At 47.5% G+C, this 26,597-nt stretch overlaps 14 protein-coding genes across 17 annotated transcripts; 7 read left to right on the top strand and 7 right to left on the bottom strand.

Annotated features, from left to right (window-relative positions):
• The first annotated feature begins 375 nt into the window (after positions 1-375).
• FOXG_10131 (uncharacterized protein) lies at positions 376-2,267 on the top strand. 2 transcript variants are annotated; one of them, XM_018389373.1, is made up of 5 exons: positions 376-558; positions 610-948; positions 1,009-1,292; positions 1,353-1,580; positions 1,634-2,267. In XM_018389373.1, the coding sequence occupies exons 1-5, from the start codon at positions 504-506 to the stop codon at positions 2,216-2,218; spliced, it is 1,491 nt and encodes a 496-aa protein (XP_018247631.1). In that variant the 5' UTR covers positions 376-503; the 3' UTR covers positions 2,219-2,267. The 2 variants fall into 2 exon arrangements, with proteins under 2 accessions (XP_018247631.1, XP_018247632.1); XM_018389374.1 differs by having other exon boundaries at positions 610-1,292.
• A 388-nt stretch (positions 2,268-2,655) lies between these two features.
• On the bottom strand, positions 2,656-3,794 carry FOXG_10130 (uncharacterized protein). The gene has a single exon (XM_018389372.1). It carries the CDS (start codon positions 3,617-3,619, stop codon positions 2,678-2,680), a length of 942 nt encoding a protein of 313 aa, XP_018247630.1. The 5' UTR covers positions 3,620-3,794; the 3' UTR covers positions 2,656-2,677.
• A 488-nt stretch (positions 3,795-4,282) lies between these two features.
• FOXG_20234 (uncharacterized protein) lies at positions 4,283-6,110 on the top strand. Its single transcript, XM_018400495.1, has 2 exons — positions 4,283-4,558; positions 4,605-6,110. Exon 2 carries the CDS (start codon positions 4,616-4,618, stop codon positions 5,762-5,764), a length of 1,149 nt encoding a protein of 382 aa, XP_018247629.1. The 5' UTR covers positions 4,283-4,558; positions 4,605-4,615; the 3' UTR covers positions 5,765-6,110.
• A 285-nt stretch (positions 6,111-6,395) lies between these two features.
• Positions 6,396-8,113, top strand: FOXG_10129 (uncharacterized protein). 2 transcript variants are annotated; one of them, XM_018389371.1, is made up of 3 exons: positions 6,396-6,499; positions 6,562-6,595; positions 6,643-8,113. In XM_018389371.1, the coding sequence occupies exon 3, from the start codon at positions 6,674-6,676 to the stop codon at positions 7,946-7,948; it is 1,275 nt and encodes a 424-aa protein (XP_018247628.1). In that variant the 5' UTR covers positions 6,396-6,499; positions 6,562-6,595; positions 6,643-6,673; the 3' UTR covers positions 7,949-8,113. The 2 variants fall into 2 exon arrangements, with proteins under 2 accessions (XP_018247628.1, XP_018247627.1); XM_018389370.1 differs by having other exon boundaries at positions 6,484-6,595.
• A 400-nt stretch (positions 8,114-8,513) lies between these two features.
• FOXG_10128 (shikimate kinase) lies at positions 8,514-9,262 on the top strand. Its single transcript, XM_018389369.1, has one exon. The coding sequence runs from the start codon at positions 8,557-8,559 to the stop codon at positions 9,127-9,129; it is 573 nt and encodes a 190-aa protein (XP_018247626.1). The 5' UTR covers positions 8,514-8,556; the 3' UTR covers positions 9,130-9,262.
• A 209-nt stretch (positions 9,263-9,471) lies between these two features.
• Positions 9,472-10,794, top strand: FOXG_10127 (uncharacterized protein; the record flags this gene model as incomplete). The annotated part of the gene is made up of 1 exon (XM_018389368.1): positions 9,472-10,794. One exon carries the CDS (start codon positions 9,472-9,474, stop codon positions 10,792-10,794), a length of 1,323 nt encoding a protein of 440 aa, XP_018247625.1.
• A 2,339-nt stretch (positions 10,795-13,133) lies between these two features.
• FOXG_10126 (uncharacterized protein) lies at positions 13,134-13,955 on the top strand (the record flags this gene model as incomplete). The annotated part of the gene is made up of 1 exon (XM_018389367.1): positions 13,134-13,955. One exon carries the CDS (start codon positions 13,134-13,136, stop codon positions 13,953-13,955), a length of 822 nt encoding a protein of 273 aa, XP_018247624.1.
• A 442-nt stretch (positions 13,956-14,397) lies between these two features.
• Positions 14,398-14,862, bottom strand: FOXG_20233 (uncharacterized protein; the record flags this gene model as incomplete). The annotated part of the gene is made up of 2 exons (XM_018400494.1): positions 14,398-14,686; positions 14,738-14,862. The coding sequence occupies 2 exons, from the start codon at positions 14,860-14,862 to the stop codon at positions 14,398-14,400; spliced, it is 414 nt and encodes a 137-aa protein (XP_018247623.1).
• A 506-nt stretch (positions 14,863-15,368) lies between these two features.
• On the bottom strand, positions 15,369-16,199 carry FOXG_20232 (uncharacterized protein; the record flags this gene model as incomplete). Its single annotated transcript, XM_018400493.1, has 3 exons — positions 15,369-15,966; positions 16,016-16,070; positions 16,121-16,199. The coding sequence occupies 3 exons, from the start codon at positions 16,197-16,199 to the stop codon at positions 15,516-15,518; spliced, it is 585 nt and encodes a 194-aa protein (XP_018247622.1). The 3' UTR covers positions 15,369-15,515.
• Positions 16,200-17,641: 1,442 nt separating this feature from the next.
• Positions 17,642-18,130, bottom strand: FOXG_20231 (uncharacterized protein; the record flags this gene model as incomplete). The annotated part of the gene is made up of 1 exon (XM_018400492.1): positions 17,642-18,130. One exon carries the CDS (start codon positions 18,128-18,130, stop codon positions 17,642-17,644), a length of 489 nt encoding a protein of 162 aa, XP_018247621.1.
• A 32-nt stretch (positions 18,131-18,162) lies between these two features.
• FOXG_10125 (uncharacterized protein) lies at positions 18,163-19,119 on the bottom strand (the record flags this gene model as incomplete). The annotated part of the gene is made up of 4 exons (XM_018389366.1): positions 18,163-18,619; positions 18,679-18,767; positions 18,817-18,872; positions 18,912-19,119. 4 exons carry the CDS (start codon positions 19,117-19,119, stop codon positions 18,163-18,165), a joined length of 810 nt encoding a protein of 269 aa, XP_018247620.1.
• An 822-nt stretch (positions 19,120-19,941) lies between these two features.
• Positions 19,942-20,641, bottom strand: FOXG_10124 (uncharacterized protein; the record flags this gene model as incomplete). The annotated part of the gene is made up of 2 exons (XM_018389365.1): positions 19,942-20,150; positions 20,209-20,641. 2 exons carry the CDS (start codon positions 20,639-20,641, stop codon positions 19,942-19,944), a joined length of 642 nt encoding a protein of 213 aa, XP_018247619.1.
• Positions 20,642-21,776: 1,135 nt separating this feature from the next.
• Positions 21,777-24,668, top strand: FOXG_10123 (uncharacterized protein; the record flags this gene model as incomplete). Of its 2 annotated transcripts, XM_018389363.1 has the most annotated exons (9): positions 21,777-21,880; positions 22,004-22,035; positions 22,085-22,488; positions 22,537-22,731; positions 22,788-22,923; positions 22,974-23,401; positions 23,448-23,985; positions 24,034-24,110; positions 24,167-24,668. In XM_018389363.1, the coding sequence occupies 9 exons, from the start codon at positions 21,856-21,858 to the stop codon at positions 24,522-24,524; spliced, it is 2,193 nt and encodes a 730-aa protein (XP_018247617.1). In that variant the 3' UTR covers positions 24,525-24,668. The 2 variants fall into 2 exon arrangements, with proteins under 2 accessions (XP_018247617.1, XP_018247618.1); XM_018389364.1 differs by having other exon boundaries at positions 21,856-21,880; positions 24,034-24,646.
• On the bottom strand, positions 24,602-26,467 carry FOXG_10122 (arylsulfatase; the record flags this gene model as incomplete). Its single annotated transcript, XM_018389362.1, has 2 exons — positions 24,602-25,965; positions 26,014-26,467. 2 exons carry the CDS (start codon positions 26,465-26,467, stop codon positions 24,602-24,604), a joined length of 1,818 nt encoding a protein of 605 aa, XP_018247616.1.
• Between the last annotated feature and the right edge of the window lie 130 nt (positions 26,468-26,597).

Genomic DNA, 26,597 nt, shown 5'->3' with positions numbered 1-26,597 from the left:
AGCTGCGACCCGAGAGTCAAGGGACAGACCTTTACGGATACAGTCTTCGATATTCGAGGTCAAGTAAATACCTCAACGTATATCCCATAGCCACAGATTCCTCTATAAACTAGTTCCGCTCCGTTCTTTTGCCGAGTGTGAAACAGAAGGGCTTAAACTTGACAGCTGGTAAGCTAGAGTTTACGGAAGTGCTGGATAAGTGTGCCCCACATGCCCTAGGGTAGCTTACTATAAAGAGTCTGACTTAACCGCGAGTCCTGAGTTAAATATATGCTTTTAACCATTATAGTAATTTACTTGCTTGCGAACCATACCCACTTATTATGTATATAACCTTGTTAACGCATCTCAATATATTTAACCAGAAATTTTCTCCATAGCTCACTTACGTCAAACACTCCGAACCATAAGCCTTCATACAGCATTTCACCAGTGGCTTGAATGCACAAGCAAACTATAAACGATGGATAAGTACCGACCGCCGTACATCGTACTTTTCAAATATGAGAATACAATCTTCCCAGCCCAAAGCGCAGAGAGGCTGCTGGACGTGTAAAAGTGCGCTGAGCCAGTCAGGCGTGTATACAACTAGACTAATATAAGCACCAGGTCGCAAGATTGGTTGCGATAGGAGTCTCCCTTGTTGCGAAAATTGTCTTCGAACTAGCCGAGCTTGCCAGGGCTACGGGCCTCGCCTGGTATGGCGGCCTGAGTCTACCATCGAGCCTCGGCATATTCGCTCTCAACTGCCGCCCTTCTCTGCGAGCTCGACTCAGGTGCCACAGGGACATGAAACGAGATTCTTGATCTACGACTCGAAAGACATGGACCTCGCAGCAGGTCGCCTTAATTGGCATAAGGCACTGGCGGGGGCCCTAGCAGGGCCAAGGTGCACTCCCATGTTACACCGGCCTTCTACTGACCAGGAGAGCGCCATCTTCAGTTACTGTCTGTATTAGACTTCTCGGTAACTCACTTAGGGTGCATTGAGCTGACGTACTTATTAAGACATTCACGTAATAGCCCCAATGTGCTCGACTACTCAATCCGATAATGGGCTGTGGCAGGAACTACCATCAGTCGCCCTCTCTATGTATGATGCTTCTACCGAAGCACTCTTCTACTCCATGCTTGCGATTTCAGGGCATCATCGCTGGGGTCCCAACGCCGCGAATACCTTTAAGGCAAAAGCAGTACAAGCACTCACCCGCTCACTCATCCACACAAATAGCCATGCTCAAAAAAGTACACCATCGCAATTAGCAGCAGTCATGATGTTGTGCATGCATAGTGTAGGTGCCATAACCAGAACTATATGAGATGTCTTGACGGAGCTCACAAAATATCATCAGGTTTTCGACGCTGACGAGGGTCACTTCTATATTCACTTGGGAGGAGCTAGACGGGTTTTACAGAATCTGAACCTAGACTACAGGCAAAACAAGATCACTGAGTTTCTCACCGTATGGCTCATGTACTATCACGTACTTAGCGGTTTTGTCCACCCACTACGGCAGGCCCAGGATGTATATGATGATATCTCACTTGATCGAATCATTTCGCAGGACGACTCAACAATCGTGCGTAGCATTGTTTCGCTTGGGTGTCTGTCTCCTACTAAATCTTGAAACAGATTCTAGGGCTTCTAGGCTGCTCGCCTGGCGTCTTCATCGCTATCCGCCGTATTAATATCCTTCGCGCGAGTATCCTCTTCAAGCAAGCCGACGTACCCGTACCTACTGATACGACCGAACAACGGTCCGCATTAGAAGCAATGCTTTTATCTGCTGAGCAGCACCTCAGTCGCGATGAGACGACCTGCTTAGTACACCTAAACCGTGCGGAGGCTGTGGCTAAGGCGGAGCTGTATCGGTTGGCCGCTCTCCTTTACTTGCAACGTGTGGTGCCGGTAGATGGAGATGAGAATCGTAGAGCAGCATACGTGCAGCAGGCACTTTCCATCATGTCAGGGCTCACGGTGGCGACGAGTCCCTGGCCTTGTTTCATTGTAGCTTGCGAAGTAACTTTGGAAGAGCAGCGGCTGCAAATCCTTGAGGTTCTTTATAAGATGGATACGGTGCGAAAAATTGGAAATATGCATGTTACGCGTACCATCGTTGAGACTATTTGGAAGCAACAAGACCTTCGAGCTGGGATTGAACAAGTTGGTTGGTGGTCTTACCCAAGCTTAGATCTGTCAGTTCCTTGGTTTGCATAATATATGGTAGTAAATTCCATTTCCCCCTATCAGTAATATGTTTCTATAAATGAGAAGATTTATAGAAATTAAATTAAATTTAATTCTAAATAATTATCAATATGTATGATTACTTTTAAATATAATACTTTTTATTTCTAGTAACAAATAAACTTAAGAATATTTAATAATTTTATTGATACCTTATAAAGTTGCCCTGGTTTACCTCCTTAGCCTAGTTTATCTTACAAATATATAAATAGTAATAGTTTATATTATATTAAAGAAGCCTCTTAGTTTTACGCTACTCGGCTCGAGCCAACAAGTAGTCTTTTAATCTTTCCACCTGATTGCCACTTCAATGCTTTAGAATGTATAGGAAGTATTGACGCCAAAGCTGTCCACGAGACTCCTCAAGATACTTTTCTTTATGTTAATACTAGCTAAGTCTAGACCTGCTCATAGGCCTGTAGATAGCTGTCACTCTGAGAACAGTGATCCAGTAAGATATTTCAATCCTGTGTCGCAAGCAACTGTAACAATCTTTTTTCCCGGGCCAAGTTCTCTGGCGAGGTGAATTGCAGCTGCAATGTTTAAGCCGGATGATGTCCCAACGAAAAGTCCTTCATATTTGGCAAGTCTCCTGCACATATCTCGTCCTTCTTCCTCCTTTATGGCCTGCGTATCATCATATAATGCTTTATCGACGTGTTGAGAGATGAAGCCTGGTGAGATACCGTCCACGCCGTGGGCGCCTTTCTGTCCTTTCGACAGTAGGGCTGCGCCTTCAGGCTCGACGAGAACGATTCGGATATCTGGCATGATCGGTTTCAGGACACTGGAAACGGCCATAACCATACCCCCAGTGCCAAAGGATCCGCAGAATGCATCAAATCCGTTTGGAAACTGAGCGGTCAGCTCATGGCCGATCTGTCTATACCCAACAAGCGCGTCACTATTGCTGAACTGATCTGTATAGAAATAGCCATCTCCTTTGCTGAGCTCCACGGCTTTGCTTTTCATATGCGTCATCAGATCCGCAGTGGCTTTACCGGTAGCGCTATGAGTTATATCAACCGTGGCTCCAAACGCCGCCATAGTAAGCAGCTTCTCGTTGGCATAGGCATTAGAAGAGTGTGCCACAAATGGGTAACCTTTCACAGCACAAACGAATGCCAGTGACGAGCCTGTGCTGCCGCCTGTGGCCTCAACAACCGTCATGTGAGGCGCCAGTCGCCCGGACCTCTCAGCTTCCTCAATCATTGATTTCGCCATACGGTCTTTGTAAGAGCCTGTTGCACTGAAATACTCAAGCTTCACATACACATCTGCGCAGCCCTCAGGGACAACGTGCTGAAGCTTCACCACGGGAGTATTCCCCAATACGTCAAGTATCGAGGCGGCGGGGGGTGGAGGAACCATGAGTACAGTTCGGTCGCAGTGGAGTCGGGCAGTTTAGATGAAGATCTGGCTGTCGCCGAAGGCTTCGCAGTGATGTGCAAAAGTATTGAAAGGAGTACAGATCTTGGCAGGCGACGAAGAATAGACAGAGTCCGGCAGGTTGCGCCAGGATCTTTTACAACGCAGTGGATAAGCGCCTTAAATAAGAAAATTCTTTACAGTAAACAGTCTTTCACAGGCCCTTGAGGTATTTTTCTTCTAAGCCCTAGTATTAAAGTGGCATAGTCTATACACTCTTTGATAAAAACGAATTAAGAAAAAGAGAGGAAAAGAATGATTCAATTTGCCGCTGGTACTCTGTAGTTCATACGAATCATGGTCAGCTCCATGGGGTAGGGACTCAAAACTCTGGCAATATTTTGCGAGACTTCTTCTGATTTGACCCACTACAGCCACTAGCTCCAAGACTAGACTGGAATTGGCTTGTCTAGGCTAGAGCGGGCAATGATTGACAACCAGGGGGCCGAGGCGCTAGCTCGGTGCGTCCGCGCGTGACGGCTGCTTTCTTTCCAGTAGCAACATTCAGCGCCTCGGCGTGATCTCCCATGCAGGAGTCGACCGCGTAGCTCTTATCGATCGCAGAACATTACCCCGTTAAGATAACAGGGGCTTTCAAAAATGACCGAAGACCAAACTCATAGGTCTTCTGGCCGACACAGCTTCCAGGTTTGCGCGTGACTCCCACGAAGTCGGGGTGGCAGGCATAAAAGATATGTGACTAAAAATGAGATTTTCTGTATAGAGTAGGCCGATGAACAGTTAAATATGCACGATGCGCCCCATACTTACAGTGCAGTTCCATCAGGGCGCGAAGAGATAATTGTTCAACTACTCGGAATGACTAGTGGGACGATCAAAATCATTACAAAAATTACAATTGCTTGCTCGGATATCTGTTTCGTAAGATCTACTACCCATCAGTTGCGCAGAGTCTAACTACAGAAAGTTGACTTAAGAATGGACTTACTCGACCATGTCTCAAACCTGCTCCCGTCGAAAACCCTACGCAAGCTGGGCCCCACCCGTTCAAATATAAGCATGCAATGGCAGCTACAGACACCGATGCCCTTACTTCTTGAAAGCAGCGAGCTTTCCACTGGTACTCCACTCATAGGGGAGGCCATACTCGACACGAGAAAAGATTTAGACGTCAAGAGCTTCCATGTGACGTTGCGTCTCCATCGCCACTACAAGAAACCCCTTCGTCCCAACTGCCCTGATTGTGCTCACGATTATGTTCAGCTTCAAAGGTGGATTTTTATTGATAGCAAACCTATACCAGCCAATGGAAAATACCCCTTCATGTTCACTACGCGGCTGGACAACGACACGCCTCCCTCGGTGACTACATCTCTGTTGGACCTCACGTACGAATTATCCGCAGAACTCATACTGGCCACTGGAGAGCCCGTTATCTGGAAACACAACCTCGAAGTGAAACGTTCACTGTACAGACCCGAAATTCTTCGTGATGATTCTTTGAGAATTTCAGGAACCCCGTTGAACGCGCGTTTGTCATCGGAGCAAATTATCAGACTGGACAAGAAAACTCATGTAGATTTTTCGCTCTCTCAAACCAGGCACGGAAAAGGACGTGACATCTACGCATGGGAAGCGCTCGGAGTGGAATGGAGGCTTGAAGAGCGCATAGAGGGCCCACTGGGTATTTGTGCCCGACACGCGGACGAAGAAGAGGGCGAGCCTGGCAGTCGCAGGCAAAGCGTCTGTCACACCATAGCAAAGGGACGGCCTCCCAACGAATGGAAGACCTTCCAGAGTGACCAGGAGACGACTTCGACACTAAGTTTCGAGTATGGGCCGGTTGCGAAGATGATTACAAAACGCAATAAGTCATGCGCATGCGAAGAGGCCTCGAACAGCGCCCTGAGGATTTCGCACGACTTTGTCCTGGAAGTTTCATTGTCAGCAGTAACGATGACATCTGATGAGCCTGCAGTATCAGTAGCATCTAACAGTTCTCGGATGATCAGAATTCATCGACGAGTCATCCTCACAGAGCGCCAGGATAACTCTTTCGAGAACCTTAGCGAAACGTTACCGGTATATACAAGCATCGAGTCTGACTTACCTGCCTACTTTGTATGATAAAACCAAACAAGAGAACAGCTTTTATTGCATAAACTTCTTGGAATCGGGCAGGGCCACACCAAAAGAATACCATCTAGAGTTACAACCATGATTTGGAGTTTATGCGTATATTTGGAAAACGCAAAGCCGTTCTTGAGCCCTTCATTGAAATCTAATCATATACATATATACATGCTCAGAGATATGTACCGTTGAGTCGGGTGCTGCCTTGACCATGTTATTTACCAATGTATTCAAACTGTTGAGCGCCATGTTCTAATTCACCCACTGTGGCCAGTGAGTGTTGAGTGCAACCGTCCGTGTTCACCTCCGAAAGACTAAGAAATTACAGCTTCTCTGTCCGCCAACCAACACCACGCACGGTCTAGAGAGCTCTCCTAATGTCGCCACGGACTCGAATATTGATCCCTTCGTGCGCCTTCCGTTGCACATACACAAAACATGCGCCTTCTCGGACCAGGAACTCCGAACCGAGGATTGCATTTCTTGTCCTTGTGACACATTTGGCTAGTTACTTGCATTGCAGCCGAACTCCACTAATTGGGCTAGATCGAAGCCTAGCTGAAAACTAAAAAGAAAAGCGGGCCACGATCGCAAAAAATTGCCAACATCATTCTGTTGTTATCTAATTGCTTTCACATGGCCTGTGCTGTAGTCCCTGCTTGAGTCACGGCAGCTGGGCTGTCTACTCAGTATAATAGTCGCTACCTCCCATATTCAATTTCAGATATCGTAAGCAGATTGTTTGACACAGATAACGTGTTTCAAAATGGCTGCCACTAATTCGGAGACAGAGGGTACCAGTGATCAACTGCAATACTCGAAATGGTAAGCTACATGTTTCCGCAACCAACCTTCTTACTGATGAATAGCAGGAGATACGTATCAATTGTCTTTGCCTCTTTTATGATCAACTTCACGGCATGCGGCCTCCTATTTAGTTTCGGCGTGTATCAAGAACATTACGAAGCTATGATTCCTACACCAGGCACTCCTTTTACTGGCGCCTCATCCGCTACTATTGATCTCATCGGGACCCTATCAGCCGCACTGATGACTATAGTAGCTCCATTTGTCATGGCATGGACAAAGTACTATGGCCCTCGACCTGTGGTATGCCTCGGTGGAATACTGTTCAGCGTAGCTTCGGTTCTTGCAAGCTTTGGTAGAGCTCTGTGGCACTTCCAGCTTGCGCAAGGACTATTGCTAGGGTTTGCCACCGGCTTTTCCTTTGTGCCTTCCATGACAGTTGCCCCTACTTGGTTTGAAAAACAGAGAGGCCTGGCAATGGGCATTATATCTGCTGGCACAGGCATAGGCGGTTTAGTTTGGACACCTGCAATCTCGGCCTGTATCAACAGCTTGGGATTCCGAAACACATTAAGGCTAACTGGATGTGTTGCTACAATACTCATCTGCATCTCCGGATTTATTCTTGAATGGGAACCATCAATGGCGAAACGTCTCTCGGGACAAAACTCAGCTCTTTCCCCCATCACTGCCATATTCAAAATTCCTGTTCCTAGCAAGCAGACGGTCCGGCAAAGAGTATTCTTTACACAAGCCGCCAGTACGCTGTTTCAGAGTGCTGCTTATTACATCCCAGTATTTTTTACTGTCACTTATGCCAAGACGCTGGGATATACTGAAGAAGAAGGCGCAAATCTAACTGCGGTAAGCAATGCTTGTAACGCTATTGGCAAGATTGCTGTTGGGTTTATCGCAGATAGGTTGGGTAGGCTCAATTCGTTCTTTCTGACAACTTTACTCACCGCTTTTGTTTGCGTGGGAATCTGGATTCCAAGCACACTAGTCGGGGATAGCAACGAAACAGCAGCCCGGGGTCTTTTTGTTAGTTTCACAGTCTTATACGGACTACTGGCCAGCGCATTTATCAGTTTATTTCCAGCCGCACTTATCGAGCTATTTGGTGTTCAAGAGCTGCCACGGATTGCTGGTGTCATGTATATGTTGCAAGGATTGGCCACTCTTGTGGGTACACCTGTTGCAGGTGCACTCATACGAGGAGAGGGATCGTCTAGAAGCTCCAGCGACTACACTCCAATGTCAGCATGGGCTGGAGCACTTATGGCTTCGGCTGCGGTTGCAGTTGCTGGAGTGAGACTCGAAGCAATGAAAGGATCGGGCAACGGAACACCGAAACGAAAGTGGAAGCTGTGACCATATGACCATCGAAAAACTCTTTGGGACAAGCAATGTGTTTATGCAAAATACCACTTAAGTTTATTGCCCGTTCAAAGGAGGCAGGTAGATGTAAAATGGATACTATTTGCCAGAAACTAATTAATTACTGTAAGATAATTAATTTTCTTCCTCTTTGTTTAAGTTTTATAATAATAAAAAGATATTATAGTACTTGATATTAAAATTCGCCCTCCTTAATGGCGTGCATAAAGGTGGGCCTGTTATTATTAAGTTATAATCATGCCGAACTCAAGACTCTCTGTCTTGGCATGACCCTTTTAGAAGAGCAATTTATATAGAGCTGTAGTAGAATGGTAAAGGTTCTTTAGAGATCTCCAAGTCAGCAGTTCTCAGATTGTTTCAATGGGCATTCTTGTGAGATGCGTTGCTTCGGATATCGGCATCTTATCAAACACGCCAGTTGAACTCAGGATATGAGTCACTTGCTATAGCCGTCTTACCCGTGATCCTCCACGATGGGCTCTCGGTTCATCTCATCTATAAAAGCAAGTAGGCGATTGCTCATTCTTAATTTTCCGTAGTTGCATAAGACTTATACTTCGATGGCCATTTGAAACGAAGCCATGCCAGACAAACCTTGCCCAACAATTATTCTAATCGGCCCCGAAGGCGCTGGGAAAACAACCATTGGAAAAGTCCTTTCAGAAAAACTCAACAGAGAACTATACAGCCTTGATCGACACCGCAAAAAGCTCTACGCACCATTCGACTACGACGATGCCCGTGCAAACAAGCTTTACGAACAAGAGGGCGTGGAGGATCTGTTGAAGTACTGGAAGTACTTTGAATACAGAGCCGTCGTGGACATCTTGCAAAATGCCCTGAAGCCCGGGGATAGGTTTTACGGCAAGATTCTCGATTTCGGGGCGGGCCATTCTATTTTTGAGAACAAGGAGGAACTCGATCGTGTTGCGGAACTTATTTCCCCTTATAAAGGAGTCTTTCTTATACTTCCTTGTGAGGACACCGATGAAGCACTTCGGATCATGGAGGAACGCAGAGGTCATGAGTTGAGCTACAACCGCCACTTTTTAAACCACCCGAGCAACCAAATACTGGCAAAGGCTGCTGTTTACACGGACGATAAAAGTCCCGAGAGGAGCGCCGATGAGATATTGGAATATTTGGACGTTTAACTGTGTCAACAAGGTCTGAGTAAGAGAAGACCGGAAAATTCTTTTATAAATACATAGAATAATAACACTATCACTGGGTTAACAATTACGCTAGACATTGTGCTTAATTGGAGTTTCTCACTTTTATTATGAAATAAGGACTTGTGTAAATATTTACATGTGAAGAATTCTCTAGTGAACTTCTGCCTAACCACTAAGGTGGCCCGACCACTGTAGTCAGATTGGATATCACCCAATTTGGTAGGTGTAAGTAAGATTAAGCCGTGCGTGGGAAGCTTAAAATATGTCACTGTCCTTGACTGAATTTTGATTCATTTTCCTGTTTTTCGTAAATAACATCCGATGTTCTTGGACGCGTTGGATAAGCCGATAGACGGTGTCGTCGCTGTCGATCACGGGCGTCTCACCGATGCAATCCTGGCCAGAGATGTCGACACGGTAGAGTCGATGCTATCCTCCGGTGCCGATCCAAACGCTCGAAGAGTCGGAAAAGAAACACCAGTGTGGCGCTCAGTGGATGGACAACATATGAAGCCGGAGAGACAAGATCCCAATTCGTGCTATGAGCTGTATCCTCTTGATCTTGCAATGACAAGACGCCCAGCCTGCCGTCGTATTGTCGAACTATTACTCAGACACGGCGCCGATACGAATTCTCGCTACCCTCAAACTACAATCGCTCATCGAGTCTTGGAAAGAAGGGGTTTAGGCCCCGGCATGACATACAGCAAGCGGAATGTGTACCTCGACTTGATTCTTCGGCACCCACTACTTGATGTCAATCTCCAAGATGGGGATGGCATCACATTGATTCAAACTGCTTTGGACGTTGGGGATGCAGAAGCTGCACGAATACTGATCGACAGAGGCGCCGATCTCCGTTGCAGGGACGATTCCGGTAGAAACATCCTCCATCTTGTATCTGCCGACAATTGCGGAATCGACCTTGTTCAAGATATCATCGCTTTGGCACCAGATCTTCAGTACCAGTTTGACGAAAATAGCAGAACGCCACTTCACTATGCGATAGATTGCCAAAAACCAGGTCACCCGAGAGACGAGGTCAACTTTTTAATCTCCACTGGTGTCGACGTTACGGTCCGAGATGCCAATGGCGATGCACCACTTCACATACTCTTCAGAAGACCGTTTCTTCTCGTTGCAGACTATTGTGGCAATGCGGTTTGGCAGGGCTTTGTCAAGAAAACAATTGACTTACTGCTCTCGAAAGGAGCAGACATCAACGCTAGGAACGAAGCTGGTGAGACGCCTGCATTTAACTACTTCCGTGCGAGCAGCTTCAAGGTGGATCTTACGTACGCGAAGATGGACGAGGAGAGGCATAGTCTGTCTAAGAAATGGGGCGGCGATAGATGGAAGGTCAACAAGGAACTCGAAGAGCAGATTGTGGAGGAAACGGAGCCGAAAATTTGGGCGCTCTTTGAAGAGATGGGAGTGGAATGGTCGTTTGTCAATGGTAAGGGACAGTCTCTGCTCCATATTCTGGCTGGCCAAGAACGGTCGTCTAGAAGGGTAGCCAGGTTTCTGTTCTTGGTGGGTAAAGGATTGGATCCTACAGCAATGAACACGAAAGGTCAGACAGCGCTAGATATTGCGGCCATTGGAAAGGCGGATGATATTTTAGCACTGTACAAAACTGAGTAGATTGTCGCGCTCTAAAATCATGGGTAACTATGCTCCAAGATGGACATCCGGGGTTATTTTACAAGAACTTTCTGTCAAACAATCAATGTCTAGATGAGGACGGGCGAAAAGAGGTTAAATACTACTGGCAGGTCCTTAGGTGTTCATGATGCTACGAGATACAATGTGTCCAAACGTCTCATCTCCACTGATATTAAAATCACCTAGCCCCTTAGTCTCTCCTTGAGCAAAAGAGGCCCATAAATATTTCATCTCGTCTCTCAAGCTTTCCAGAACATTTCTCGAACCTACTCCATGCAACATGGGCGCATCGTGCCAATCTGGCCACGTACCAAGTAATAAAGGTAAGTCAAGACCATGAGTGGAGCGCAAGGGCCTTTGCGATGGGTACCAGCTGAACTTGTACAGACCTGATTGGCCTCCCGCCTTCAGATACTGTCTATGAAGTTTGACAGATTTTTCTCGAAATCAGCCAAACCATAAGTCGCTCAACAGGCCATTCAAGGAGAGGCAGCCTAAAGTAAGGCAGTAAGGGATCATTCATACGTGCGAACGGGGCTCCTTCATGCTTTGTGTGTACAATAAGTATGGAAGTTCTTTGCACAGCTAGCTGGATCCTTTGAGGGACTTCTGAAAGCATTGGAAGAGGTGCATGGCCTAAAGATGGTCCGGAAGCCATCGCACCAGACGGGTATGACTTGGCTGCAATCCTAAGCTCAGTCTGCAAAGACAGCGTCTCTTCGCTGGCCCTAGGTGCTTTAGAAGACATGAGTCACTTATAAACCAGCTCCGAGAGGTGCGGTAGCATTGGTTCACGATCCATCAGTCTGCATCCAGGAGAGGCGCTCTGTGGAATAGCTCTATGGAAGAGATTCTGAGTCTCTTCGGCTATCATCAGGCAGAAGATTATATCTGCTCTCGCAGACTCCCAAAAGAGAGTGACGTTGTTCGAGTCTCCTCCAAGATTTTTATGTTTTCTTGGATCCATTGCAAAGCGGCGATTTGATCAAACAAGCCGAGTTTTGCAGGAGCAATTCCTGGGATAGGCATGTATCTCAGTATCCCAAGTCGGTGTGCGACATTGACAATCACAAGGTCCCGTTTAGCGAGGCCAACAGGGGAGTATGCGTCGAGATCTCCATCACCGGATACGTATGCTCCGACATGTAGAACTACCATAACGGGGCGTTTGTGACCTCTGTCAAAGCATTGAGAGGCGCGGTCACTGTTAGATCAAGACAGTCTTCATTTTAAGCTCTTCCAGTGGTGATTGGACCAGCCACTGCGTCGAGACGTGACGGTACCATTTGAGGGCAGATGGACGCTGGTTGGGCGCAGTCAAGGGCTCCATCCCAGCTCTTGATTGGAACATGGAGTTGGAATCGTTTGGTCTGGGCATATCGCATGCCGCGAGATTTGAAGATACTGCCGTCGTGAGCAGCTTCGATATCTCCTCCCCGAAGTTTTATCTTTATCTTCCTTGGATCTCCTATACCTACCAGTGGTTTATTAGGCCTATCAATCTGGAAGAGTAGGAGAACTTAGTAGTGACACAAGAAGCTATTTTTGTATATATTAGACGAAAGGAATATATCTAACAGACTATCCAACTAATTTCAAGTCGAAGAAGTTGGAAGGGAGGGGGGCTGATATTGCCAAGAAGTCACCTATTACTAAAATTAACAAGCTTTCACTTCATATATCGGGTATATGAATTGAGACAATCGATTTTTGGGAGTTTTCGGATACTTCACAACACGCATCCGATTCCCGGCGAAGTGTTGCCTTGACATTTGGGACTATTACCTGAGCGATGAGGCTGAAGTCAAACTCCGTCCGTGTCATGGCTAAAATGCCGTCTTGCGGCTGTGGTCAAAATCCGACTACTTTAACTGACACAATTGTGGGGAATGACAAAGCCATGACATACCATAAAGGCTCGGTAAAACGGGGGGGCTGTGGAACAATGACCAATTATCTTCAAGTGATATAAGATTCTTTACCGTTCCCGCGGGAAGAACCCACATTTATCGGAATTTACCCGCAACGGATGAGACCTTAACCGGGACTGTGATGCAGCGATATTATGAAAAAGGAGATTGTGAGCGAGGTGCAGCGGGTAGGAGTAGTCTGTGACATCGTGCAAGGTGGATAATAGCATATAGTTTCATTAACCGAAACATTAATTGGAGCCTTGCCCATGCCCATACCCTATTGGTTTGTCGTATATATCAGTCTCTGAATCTCGACGTACACCCAGAGGTATGGTTAAAACGCCACCTATATCACAAAATATCACATACTTTCTCTTTTCTAATCTTTTATTGCTATGAGCCAAGATGCTGTACACACGGACCATCAATGATGTTGAACTGTCGTTCGACGACCGAGGCATGGTTTCATCTGAGCCAACTATTGTCTGTCTGCCAGGTCTCGGTCAAGATCATCGAGGCTACAAATACATCCTCCCCTTCTTAGTGGGCAAGTACCGCGTCATCAGAATTGTATGGAGAGGCCATGGTGCCAATCGCGACCCCGTGGATAAGTGGAGTGTGGAGGATCAAGCAAGCGATACGATTGCACTCCTCGACTCCCTCCAGGTTCAAACATTCATTCCCATCTCTCACTCCCACGGAGGCTGGTGCGCCATGGAGATGGCAGCGCGACTGGGAAAGGAGCGGGTTCCAGCTATTCTACTGACGGATCTGATCCTGACTCGGCCTCCTCCTGAGTTCATCAAGCACCTCCAAATGACCCAGAACAAGGATACTTGGTACGAGGCCCAAGCCTCTCTAATCAAAGGCTGGCTCAACAACACCACCAACAAGAACGTCTTAGATCATTTTCACAACGACGTGGGTGCATATGGGTTCGAGAACTGGTCTCATTTCTGCTGGCTAGTGGAAAAGAATTATGAGCGCTGGGGTTCACCTATGGAGCGACTTGAGACTATTAATGATCCCCCTTTGGTTCGACATGTCTTCAGTTATCCCAGAGACGAGGCGTACTTTGCAGCACATGAGGAGTTTGCTCGCAAGAATCCTGAGTGGTTCAGCTTTGCCAGGCTTAACGGCGACTCTCACTTTCCGGTTGTCGAGCTTCCAGAAGCTGTGATTTTGGAGCTTTCAGATCTTGTGAAGCAGGTGACGAGTAAGCAATAAGGTGGGCGGGTAGGATAGCTCATATTATTAGTGGTTATGAACTCGGGATCGACTAGAAGAGACTTCCAGTGTCAAAGAAATGGTCCATTTATGCGACTCAATAATACATTAAGAACATGTCATCAGTCAACCGCTTGCATGATATCCTCAAGTAAACAAACACAGTACGGATACTTAGTTCTCGTGAGCCAGTATATGTAACCAAATCCTAATAAATCTACGACAGAGAAGGTCCTATGTGGTTCCATGGGTTATCAGCACCGTAATTCTATCTTTTTGGAACCTATTCACGGGCATGGCAAGGAAGAAATATATGTCATATACTGAAACCAACATGACTTCAGAAAATCCCAAAAAGGCATCGATGTAAACCTTGTTGACTGCAACTCTGTGGTACTTATGGATCTAACAGTTGTTTTTAATAGCTAATGATATGATAAATCTAAGGAATGTCTTTTTTTCGGTGGTCCTGGATCAGGCGATGGAGCCAGTCCAGAGAGCCTAGATCTGGGTCCTCATGTTGACGAGTCTCTGGGTTGATATGCACTAATAGTCGTGCTAGCCAGTGCAAGCTTTCTCCAAGTCTCGATTCAGAAAGATCTTCAGCGTTGCAGAGTTTCTCAAGCGAGAGCTTCTTATCCCAGTAACACTTCCATGACTTGAGAGATTGGTTCAGAGTTCGAAAGAATATGGCAAGTTCACTGTCGATTAGGAATATTGCAAATGCTGTTCTGCAAGCAAAGAGTTAGGGGGTATCATAAGCGCACTCTGTATAGACTTACCGTATCCTTCTCTCTGTCTTGATCCAATCATACCACCGTTCTGCAAAAGTACTACAGGACGTTTCTTGCGTAGCCAGTTTGCGAGTCGTAAACAGTGATAGAGTTCGGCCAGCATTGACAAGCATATGGATCCGAAGCATTCGCATTCGACAGCGTTTTCTTTTGTCGGTCATTCCTAGTTGGAGATATATGACAATAACAGCTGCATTCAAAAGCTCGATGTACATATCGCAGGCCTTCGAGTCACAATCGTGATCCCCATTGATCATTAGCTCACAATTGCTTATGCTCAAAAACGATAGATTCTAAATTGTCGAACCCCTCGGGTGTTATGTCGGAAAAACCTTCAGCATTGTTATAAATAGAGTCGGATACGATCATAGCAAATAGTAGTCGAGATGATATCTTTTCGGCAGTGAAGGTTGGGCGGTGAATCATGACGTGATATGGATACATTCTCCAAAAGAAGGCTTCGAGGGCTTGATATACGTTGCTTATGTTGAGCACTGAGCAGCTTCTCAAAGATAAAGCGAGCATTTATTCGGGAGCTACGGCTAGCAGAGGAGACATCGCAAGCATCAGGGAGAGGAATGAGATCCAACAGTTCAGGTAGTCACCGTTCAAGCGAAGTTCGATTAAGGTCACCAAAAGTCGGTGCTCCCAAATCTCCTTCTTCCAAGGGATCGAGTATCATGCCGGAAGGCATCAAGTTATTCCAAATCAGTGGGAGATTCCACATGTCGATATCCTCATGAGACAGTAATTGGCCAACATCTTCTTAGAGGTCACATGGCGGACTTCCAGCCTCATCGGGGAGGGCAGATGATGTTTCTAGGGCATTCCGAAAATCGAGAATGTTCTTGTTATCGGGAGACGTGTAGCGAAGGAGAAACAGAGTCTTTTCATTTTTCGTGACATTTGATCGGGTTGCATCATCTGAGTCTTGAGTACTTGCAGAATCTTCCCGGGGGTCCCAGGACTCGACCTGGGGTGCGGAAGAGATTGGGTTGGTAGGCTTAGAGCGGGCATCTAGGACCCCCTCTACCCAATCGTAAGAACATCTCCTTCCACGGCTTAGACAGGTCTCGCATGGCTCATCAGTGTCGTATGCCAACTTGGACAACGCACATCGATCGCATGCCTTAGGACCCCTACCACGTTTGACATCTGTGGGTATAGGCCGACCAGCACTTTGGTCACATTGTTTCGCGTGCCGCCGTGCCGAGTCACTATTGGTTGAGCTTATGGTACATGGTACAGGCGGGTATTGAAACTCACGCTCTTGAAAACAGGCGTCCACAAAAGAAGCACGGAGTATACTGATCCGGCATATCTGCATAGCGTGAGCTTGTGGATAGCTTGTAGCTGGATACCATGACTTACGAGACCTTTCGTGTCTAGCAAGATGACTTTTGGAAGAGAACACGCTACCGCAAGTACTACATGCTTTGGGTTGGTTCATTGTGAAGAGGCTCGGCATGGGCCAAGATATGAAGCGGACCTTGAAGGGTACTGTTAAACGCAAGATGGCGTTGCAATACAACAAGCATGGATTCGAGACGTGACCGACTTATTGGCCAAGCTGGTTAAATCTGCACTTTGGCGTCTTTAGCCGTGGGGACCGGTCAGGGAATGGAAGGAAGGGGTTGTCAGTCTCGCTAAGATGGCAGTCAATAGATTTACAGGGGTACCGTGGATTTTGGACCCCACAACCAAAAGAGTAAAGACCGAATCAGACAAAGGCAAAAAGAGACACGCTAGATATTTTCAGCCTAGACGGAGATTACCCACAAACCTTCTCATATTACTAGTGCAGATTTAGCTTGGTCGGGAACAGCCCACTCTCTCCCCGCTATGTATGTATGTATGTATGTATGTGTATTTTTCGTCTGGGTGGCTGTAACGAAGCCAAATCTCCTACTGGAGCAAAAGACGTGCTGAGCTAGCTAGGTACAGGATACCCCGCTTCCTTCACCATCCAGCATACCAATGGCACAAAAGGTGCTGTATTTCTCAAGCCCGTCACCCGTCAGCGGGTTCGAGGGCAATCTATTGTCGAACTTTTTCCACCGACCAGAATTCTCTCGCGCATCACTACATCTGCTGACGCAGTCCACAATCTCCAGTAACCAAGTTGTAGCTCGTAGTCGACTGTCGCGGCGGCAGGGAAAAACCTCGGGAAGGGATCAGAGGCCGACGGTGCGGCTTGCCTTTAAAGGAGAAAAACCCATCGCAATCGGCGTCGTTGATCGGAAGGATGTCGCTACGAATGCCCGGGGCATCGCCCTCCGATATCTAAGGCGTTCTGGTTCTGAGGTGCCGCCATTAGATCCGACAAAGGTGTTGTCAGAGAAGGCGAACTCTCCAAAATTCCTTCTCTGAAAACTGCTGTTAGGGAGCCGATAGCGTCCCCGCAGTTTTTGTGTGGTCGCGTGGCCTGCAGAAAATCCCGCTCCTAGCACCGCACTAACAGTGCGTGCCAAGAAAGAATTTTTACAGGAGAGAGTTGACTCTCTCCCCGCTGTTTCATGTGGACTTCCACGTAGGGTAAGCAGCTCGTTGTGAGAGGAAGCTTATCACGAAGGGTCTATGAGGACCGTCATGCCGAAAAAGAATTTACAATATCTATTGAGAAACGGTCTTTGCCTATGCTATAGATCGATCAAAGAATAGTCAGGGCACTAATATACATCGACAGCTTTCATCACGGAAAGCGTAAATCGACCGAAACACATTTAATATCATGAATGCTGCTGAAACGCGGCCGAACCATGGTTTTAGGGTACAGGATTTGAAGCCCAGGAAGATAATCTTCCAGCATCAGCTTATCTCAGAACTATTTGTTCTCTGCAATGACTAATTTAATACATATCTATGCCTGTCTACATATCTGCCATAAATTTGTCAAAGTCGGCCACGATATTTGATCTCCAAAGTTCGCAGAGGGATATAGATAACAATGGCTGGAATTCCTGATGGGAGAGCTTTGCCATCATCCCAGACGGCAGGGTCCATGCTATCGGGGTTTGCTCTTCGGAACCATGGCCACTCAATAAGAAAGGTGGTTACCGTGGTTCCAGATGTGTAGGATAGGATCGAGACCAGTGCCGAGAGTGATGATATGAATGACTTTGAAGCGGGGATTGCCACGCCGATGAGCACACCCGTTGTGATTAGTGCCAAGATGGCCCTGTGAACCCTTTCGAGATATGGAACCACAGCTTGCGCGGCCAGGGAGATACTATATATATCTCTTGCTGAAGTGATGACCACTGTGAGGGCGAGGATAGTCAAAACGAATCTCCCAAATCCACCTAGTCGTGAGATCAGGATCTCACCAACAACGGCACCAGTTCCGCCTCGCTCAAGGACTGTGGCCCAGGTCGGTATCATGAGGGCAGCGCCTCCCAAGGCAGCACCAAGTATCATAAGCAGTGAGAATATGACACCAAATCCGGAAAGAAGTAAAAGGCAAGACGGAAGCGAGGCGCCTTCTTCGGCATGTAACAAGCGTAGTCACCGATAATACCTCCCCAAGTAAATGAAATATCTGCCGTCAAAGAGATGAGACTAAGCCAGGGTCTTGCGCCCGTTGCACACGACGGTGCTTGCTGATGAAGCCGGTCGCCAGCGCAGCCGATGAGAATGACGACGCCGAATGCCGCGGGGATCCAAGCATATCGTGCAAACCCGTGTAGGACTTTGTAGCCCATAAAACCGATGAAGAAGGCGACGAGAAGAATAATGGCGATGCCTCCTTCGATGGAGAGTGTGCCTGGATTGACCGAGGCGAGTGTCTGACCTCCTGTGACAGAGGCGACTATCCCAAAGATGGCAGTGCCCAACAGGCCGACGAATGAGATAACCTGGTTAAAGTACTTCCTACAAGGGTTCGTTAGCATGCAAGGAAGCAACAGAAAGGCTGTCAATCCACGACTTACCCATAGACGTAACGTAACTGACACCACTGTCTCATATCGAGGAGCGGTGCGAGGGTAAGGGTGTAGCAAGACGGTATGAGAAGAATCAGCTGTAGGCAGATAATCATTGGAGCTGCCTACGCTAGTGACAGCCCGTACCCAAGCGTCGTGGCGGCCCCGATACCAATCCTGTAAGCCCAAGGCGGTCATGTCAGCTAGATATTGCATATTCTGAGGTTTTAGGCAGTACTTACGGAAGAAGCCCCATGGACGTTTTTGAGAATAGTGTGAGAATATTGACGTAATTCTCAGCTCCAGTGGTATAGGTTCCAACCCTCGGAGTTCGACACCGAGGCTGACGAGCTTTTGCCAGAAAGATTTCACTGGCTCACTGGTACCAGGGATAGATACAGCATGCTTTTTTCTTTCCACGCCCAGCTCGGTGTCTATGTCCTTGGGCATCTTCGATGATTTATGCTTTTATCCATCGAGTCTGTTGGGTAGATGATGCTCTTCGAGATTGGCTGCCATGTTTCTCACTTGTAGTACTGGCTTGCAGTGATGAAATGATCGAGCTGATGGTTATACTAGAGGTTGAGTTCCTAGGGTGCCACAAATGATCATTAGAGGATAAATCGCCTAGTTTAAGTACTTATGACAAGGCTGATACATGGGGATCATGAGTTACCGGGAATATATCATAAAAGAAGCGGCTATGGGGCTCTCGCGTGATAGCCGACGCAAGTCGGATCTGCACCACATATACAGTGATAATGGTCCGGACCTTGAGGATGCGTATCTAGTGCCAATACTCTCACTCCATCTGCTGGTACAGAATTGTACTGGAATTAAGCACCAAATAAGCATGGGCATACGTTGTCAGTTTAGACTGTGGTACTCCGCACTTTCAAAGTACGCTATTTACTGGTGTGGCGTACCTGGGGCCCGTAAGGCAAGGGAGCAGGAGTCAGTGGCACATGAGCTGAAGTTAATTCGGTTCCGCTGACTGATACTGAGTCTGGCCAGATGAACATGTTGGTACTAGCCATCGGCACTTGGAACTCACCTCGTTGGGTGCACTACATGTGATGCTTGAAGCGAGAGAGATAGGACCTCTAAAAGTATCACGTTGATTTAAATTCTTGGACTACCAGATGTTGAGATTGAAATCAATTTGTTATTCCAAGTGGAGATATTCAAGCAGTAACAGAGTCATTTGTTCTTTTGCTAAGATGGAACAGAAATGTCTTGGGACAAAGCAGCTTCCATACGAGCAATCTGCGGTTACTGAAACAGCGCACTCGACTCCGTGATTGCATCCAGATCATGGACCTCAAAACACGCCCTTCGACTAAGACTTACCCCCTCCTCTGCTCGGGCGGTCATTTCTTTCTCGAAGTCCTGGATAGTCTGCGCCATAGACTTCTCCCCGGCGTTCACCTTGCGCAGCTGGCAGCCAAGCATGTAGGCGTCAAACATGCCATGGTTGGCAGCTTCGCCACGGTATGGTCGAGTTAGCAGTAGCCCATTCGTTTGAATCCATATACTTACACATGGTCATGGGATGTACTGCATCCCCGAGAATACTCACCGATCCTGACGGCCGCCAGCTTTCGGTCATCCAGTCCTGCAGCACTATGTCCAACACTTCAGTATCATCATGAATGTTTTCAAAGCCATCCAGAAGCTCCTTGAAGAATCCAGTTCCTTCTGTGGCAGCTTCCTCGATGTCCTTCAACTTTTCAGCGGGTGGAAATTTCAGAATATCTTGAGTAGCCTCCCCAGCAATCCAGCTCATGTTTAGCTGCGCCTCGAAGTACTCTTTTTCCTTCCCTTTACTTCCATTCAATTCTGGTGTAGAGATTGTCGAAAAGAAGATGAACTTGCCGTTTGGGTGAGCTCCATGGAAGAACACACGACCTAAATCGCGAAATGGGGCAATCTTGTCTAGCGCGAGTCGCATCTTGAGGCCCACGAACCCCATGGGAAAGGTATAGAGCTTCGACTTCTCATCTCCTAGGAGTTTCTTTTTGATCTGGCTGTTTTTGCCGTCTATAATAAACACAACGCCAAAATGTTCGAGGACGAAGCCTTCATAAACGCAGCATTCACAAAAGGCAATCAGTGGGGAATCGCCAGAGAGCTAGAGAAATATGCAGTTTGATTTCTTAGTAGGATGAGTTTGGAATTAGGAAAGCAGAGAACATCTGCGTGCTCATGGAAGTGGTCACAAAGAAAGTAGTCGCCGAAGGAATAGCCAACCTGAGGAAAAAAGCGTACAGTTGTGTTGTTATTGCAGTCTCCTTGGTGGGCGCCGAAGGAATTTGTGAAACAGTGTAATAGGCAGGGAATGCTGAGAAACTTTGCTAGTGAGGTGATGTATGATGCGCATTGCCGCCTTGAAGCGTGTGACGCCGTCTTGGATCTTGTTGTCAAAGGTTTAGATTCATCGCATTGGTGTTGAGCATATATGTGAATGGTTCAAGGATGAGTTTTATTATATGAGACACGGGTACCCAATGCCAAGGGAGATAGGAAGAATATTCACTTGGCATTAAAGTATGAACGGAGTTTTCTTTTTGACTAAGACAGACATATCGCGTTATGTGCCACCTAAAGCACGCAAGATCTACTAGACATGTCGAAAGATCCACTTATTTGTATAATTCTGGGTCTCTAATCTTTGTCTTACTACCATCGTAGATATTCCTACTAATGGTAAGACGGTTCATCTAATTCCCATCAGTGCTTTAATCACAATAACAACATGATTACCCAGCAACTGGTGAGGGATGCTGTGTCTTCCCCTACAATCACTTCTCTGGATCGAAGCTTCCACTAAGATGATGCATTGTTAACTTGACTACGAACCTAATAACCTGGAGAATGTTGAACCGTTCTCTCCCAGGTCATGTAGATCGCAACATACATAGCATGCATAACTTAGCGGCGGTATTCGGAGCCGTTCCCTGTCTTTGGACTCTCGCTTGGAGATCAACAAGTGTTAGTCAGTAGATGATGCGGGGTTTGTGGCTAGCCTAGCCCCTCCTCGATTAGGTCATTTTCAAGATGTACCTCAACAACAAGAATCTTAAGTTGAATACTTCCTTCCGATCTTTCTTATGTTCTGTCTCAAATGACCTTGTCGTTTGCTGAGCGCTTTCTTTCAGCTGTGTTGCTTGTGTTTGAACATCGGCTATGGCTCAGGCATCTTCGGCTGAAGGTACGTATCTAAGGCTCTTGAGACACTGAGGCAAGCTTCGGAAGCGAGAGCCGGTCCTAAGAACCATTCCCTTACATCGTAATGCAAAGATCATCAGAGGAATAATGGGCTAATCAAAGTCAGGGGTTTCTTGTCTCGTCTGTCGCTCCCGCAAGGTTTGTTTCCATTATTCGTCGCCCTTATGATTGGCTACTAACTTTCTAGGTGAAATGCGATAGGTCTATCCCGAGTTGTCAGAACTGCGAGACCCTAGGCGTTGATTGCCCCGGGTACAACGTAGCCGCAGGAACGAAGAGCAGGCTTGAGGGCGCTACGCTTGAGACTGTCTATCGTGCCTCTGGTGTTGAGAAACGGCGTGTTGGCTCGTGCGAGGCTTGCCGAAGAGCCAAGGGTCGTTGTGACAAGGCTCGGCCAGCCTGCTCGAGATGTCTTCAGAGGAGTCTCGCTTGTCGCTACCCTCAGCGACAGAGACCCAGCGCTACCAGTCGATCAAATGTATCAGAAGAGAGTCCTCGGAGTGATGAGCCGAGACCTGATGTAGCTGACATCTCCCCCGGTACGGCTTTCGATCCCCGATCTTCAATGTCTCCACTGGAACCCAGTGCCCGGTAATGATTGTGATCGCTCAGAGTAGTTTCGGTACTGACAAAGTTTAGACTACAGAGCAGGCCTCTTCCATGGGATTTACAGACTCTTAAAACATTAACAGGGATTTATTTCAATCGAGTGGCTACTCTTCGGTGCCTTGACTTTCTCCACAAGCCTTCGTTCAACCATTCACTTGATAAGGGGTCTTTATTGGAAGACTATGGCGAGGCAATCCTTTACGCGATGGGCGCCCATGGACTACGGTTTGTTCCATGCACCCTGATGTATAACACGAGTATGACATACTGACCCGTAGTAGTATTAGAGAGCTTGAAGGCAGCTCAAATCTTGATACCCAGCCTGATACCTCCAATGTCCCTGGAAAGATTTGGGCGGAAGAGTCACAAGCTCTCGTTATGAGAGAAATAGGCAAACCAACACTAATGACAGCCATGGCAAGTTTATGCAACATCGAGTACCTAGAAAAGAGGCTAATCACACACAGACTCTCGTACTACTATGTGAGTTCGCCCTGCACACCGGTCAAGACGCTTTAGCCTTTATGCTCTGTGGGTGTTGCCATAGTGCCGCTCGACTACTCGCTCTCGATCGCCCGACTCCGCTGAGCAATAATGGGGAAGTCTCGGAGGATAATATCCTAATCGAAGCTCGAAGAAGGGTTCTATGGTCATGCTTCATCCTAGACAGCATCGTCGGTAGTGGTGTCAATGAGAACTTGAGGTGGAGGGACGGAGCACCTCAGATCCCTCTTCCGAGTTCGGACCAGTCCTTTCTTTCTCAAGCCTCGGATACCGAGGCGCCATTATTTCTGCCTCGGAACTCTGACTCGTTCCCTTCGGGTGAGGAACTGCAGAGATATAACCTGCGCTCTAATCTGATCTACTTGATGAGCATGAGGACCGGGGTCTTACGGTATGCCCCTCACTGTTTTAATAAGACCTTTAGCTAATTCTTCCAGCCTTATTCGCACCAATCCAGACGTTGTGGATATATCCAATATCCAGTCTCCATTCATGCAGACCCTTGATGCTCTAGAAGCCTGGAACAACGGTATCTCGTCACAGCTGCAATTGACAGAGTTCAGCATATATGTTCACAAAGAACTGAACACTCTGGAATCACTCTTCTATCTTCATCTCTCCTACCACATTCTCGTCTGCGACCTAACGCGGATATCCATCCCTGGCTTCGCTTTTCCACTCGCAGCAGCATTCCGCGGAGCTCCCCAAGCATTTATCTCGCACTGTCAAGATGTCTGTCGTCATCATGCTGCCCAGGTTAGCAGGATACTTAGAATGATGGCACAGCATTTGAGCTTTCTGTTTTCTGAGTCTACAACCTATGCGGCAACTTATGAAGCGACCAAGATCATGATCGTGTACGCTGCCTCACTGAGTGGCAATGAGCATGATACGCGGATGGGGCTTAAGGAAGACGTCATGTTCAATATGAAGGTGCTAAGTGAGCAGACTCGCGGAAGTCTACCAAAACGAGCAGTAAAAACCCCCCTATTCATGTAGAAGCATTCATGCTGACGTTTCCAGTGTCGGGCACTGACACGTCTTCTTGACCGATTTGGATTCAACGACATGGTAGACGATAGTCGTGTCACGCCTCCTTCGTACGTATACCACCCAAGCCTAGTATCACCAGTCACCAATCAAACCATACGTATAGGCGCACCGGAGATGATGCAGGAGAAGTCAGTGGCCCTCCCGAAGCTCTGTACCTTTCCGACCTCGCACCTTTTCGCCGCGCATACGACGACGTCAACCAGAACCAGGACAGACGTGAGAGTGCGACTGGATCATTTGCTAGCTCGTCTCGAAACCTCACTCAGGATGCGAATGTTTTGAGACCTTGGAATCAGCAACTAGCTCAACCGCCGGGTTCTTCGGCAGTGCCTGGCAATGAAGTCACTTCCGTGGGAGATTGGACCCAGGCTGCTGGGGATATGTCCAACGAAATAACCTGGGACTTATTCTCTCTACCGGATTGGGTATTTGAGCAGCATGAGATGGACTTTGGTGCCTAATGAAAGTCATTTGTGTCTATGGTGGACTTAACCATGACTTCAAACCACCCGCGTTAACTACAGTGCTTGAATGTTATTTAAACTGGAACAATGCCTATCAACTCCTTTGGTGTAATCTCCGGTCTCTTTATATACTTGATCCAGGAATACGGGTCCTCCATCTCATCCTGGATGGTATCCTGCTGAGCCCCCTGCTTACCAGTCATGCCCGGGAATTCACCCGTCAATCCCACCACGCCGACCTCATTTTTATACTCCTCCCATAGCTTCAGCATCTCCATCATTAACTCAGGTTCAGCTTCAGCCAAGTCATTCGTCTCTCCAGGATCTCTCTTGATGTTGAATAACTCCCATCTTTGAGGGCCCTTTGGCTTTGGGACGTAGGTGATCTTCCAGTCTCCGCGACGGAGAGCGCCTGAACCTGCGACTTCAAAACCTGCGACATAGTCCTTGTCGTGGATTGGTGAGGATCGCGACATTTTATCCAGTTGGTCGAGGAAGGATTTCCAACTTTTGCCGCGGAGAGGCATGACTGGTCTTCCGGCGTAGGTGTCAGGATGGCCCAGACCAGCGTATTCCAAAATGGTGGGAACGATATCCATGACTGTGCAAAAAGCATCTGTGACGACACTGTCCTTTGCCTTTGATGCGGCTTCCGCCGTAGGTTTGACAACGAGGGGTACTCGACATCCACCCTCTGTTGAAAACATCTTATACAGCCTCGAAGGTGCTGTAGCCGCCTGAGCCCATCTCGAGCCATACCAGACGAAAGAGTTCCCGCGACCAATATTCTCTAAACTGTTGTCGTAGTACTTATGCACATGGTCCATGATGGTCGTGCCGACGAGAGGAAAAGCTTCATAGCTCGCTCCCTCAGCTCCATTATCACTCATGAACAGGATGACTGTGTTGTCATACTCATTCTTGTCCTTGAGATGCTGAATCACTCGGCCAATGTTCCAATCCATACGATCAACCATGCCAGCGTAGACTTCCATAGCGCGTGCACTAGCAGTTCTGGTTTCGTCATCCAGCTGGTCCCACTCAGCAGGTTCACCGGGAACAGTGGTCACCGGATGAGGCACGGCCGACTCATCAATCAGACCAAGCTCTTTGAGCCTCTGTAGACGTTTCTGTCGCAGAGCCTCAGGCCCTTCATCATAGAAACCACGATACTTGTCGCATGTCTCTTTTGGAGCTTGGAGTGGCCAGTGCGGTGCTGAGAATGGGAGATACGCGAAGAAAGGCTGTTGGCGCTCTTCCTCTGTTCGGTCCGAGAGGTAATTCAGAAGCTTGTCGGCATAGCCGTCAGAGGAGTACCAGTCAGGACCAAGGTCACTTTCGGCAAGGAACCTTCCGTCCTCAGCGTGCAGTGCTCGGACAGCTGTCTCGAAGAACTTGCCCGGCTCAGACTTAGGGTCTTGATACTCAGGCTCATACGCTTTATACGTCAGAGGTGCACTAGAACTACACATGATAATTCACTTACCGTAGTGGTTCGCACATCCAGGGAGTAGAGCCAAGCTCTTCTTGAAACCCCTCCTGTTCGGATGATGCTCCGGCTTGAGCCCCAGATGCCACTTGCCACTCATGCAGGTGAAATATCCGCCATCTCTCAACAGTTCAGGAAGTGCGACAACCCTCTCATTGAGATAGCCTTCGTGGCCAGGCTTGCCTTTATGAGCAGGTGAGCTCCTGGTAATCTCTTGGAGTTGACCTAGCCCAGCGATATGATGATCCGTGCCCGTCATGAGCATAGATCGCGTAGGACTACACGCTGCAGCGACATGGAATTCTGTGAAGCGAATTCCTCCAACTTCGGACGCAAGACGATCAATGTTTGGCGTTTGGATCTCCGAGCCATAGCAGCCGCAGTCACTGAAGCCAAGATCATCTGCGACGATAACAAGGAAATTCGGTCGTGTAGATGGTAAAGAGCCCATTGTTGATGTTGACCACACGGCGAAAGAAGATGTTGGTAGGATAAACAACACATGTAATAAAACATGAACATCAGAGACTTTTCAAATTCAATCTATGGTTCAAGACGCATCGGCTAGAAATTAGTACTAC

The sequence above is a fragment of the Fusarium oxysporum genome, chromosome 11 (genome assembly GCF_000149955.1).
Source record: "Fusarium oxysporum f. sp. lycopersici 4287 chromosome 11, whole genome shotgun sequence".
In the NCBI taxonomy this organism is placed as follows: domain Eukaryota; kingdom Fungi; phylum Ascomycota; class Sordariomycetes; order Hypocreales; family Nectriaceae; genus Fusarium; species Fusarium oxysporum.
Note: the sequence above shows the minus strand (reverse complement) of the source record. Positions and strands in the feature narration are given on the sequence as shown.

Excerpts from the sequence above, each read along its gene's own strand:
- FOXG_10131 (XM_018389373.1), top strand. The coding sequence starts at position 504 with ATGAGAATACAATCTTCCCAGCCCAAAGCGCAGAGAGGCTGCTGGACG. Across the intron at positions 559-609 it reads AGGCTGCTGGACGTGTAAAA|GTCGCAAGATTGGTTGCGAT; the intron begins GTGCGCTGAGCC and ends TATAAGCACCAG. Across the intron at positions 1,581-1,633 it reads CGCAGGACGACTCAACAATC|ATTCTAGGGCTTCTAGGCTG; the intron begins GTGCGTAGCATT and ends ATCTTGAAACAG.
- FOXG_10130 (XM_018389372.1), bottom strand. The coding sequence starts at position 3,619 with ATGGTTCCTCCACCCCCCGCCGCCTCGATACTTGACGTATTGGGGAAT.
- FOXG_20234 (XM_018400495.1), top strand. The coding sequence starts at position 4,616 with ATGGACTTACTCGACCATGTCTCAAACCTGCTCCCGTCGAAAACCCTA.
- FOXG_10129 (XM_018389370.1), top strand. The coding sequence starts at position 6,537 with ATGGCTGCCACTAATTCGGAGACAGAGGGTACCAGTGATCAACTGCAA. Across the intron at positions 6,596-6,642 it reads CAACTGCAATACTCGAAATG|GAGATACGTATCAATTGTCT; the intron begins GTAAGCTACATG and ends GATGAATAGCAG.
- FOXG_10128 (XM_018389369.1), top strand. The coding sequence starts at position 8,557 with ATGCCAGACAAACCTTGCCCAACAATTATTCTAATCGGCCCCGAAGGC.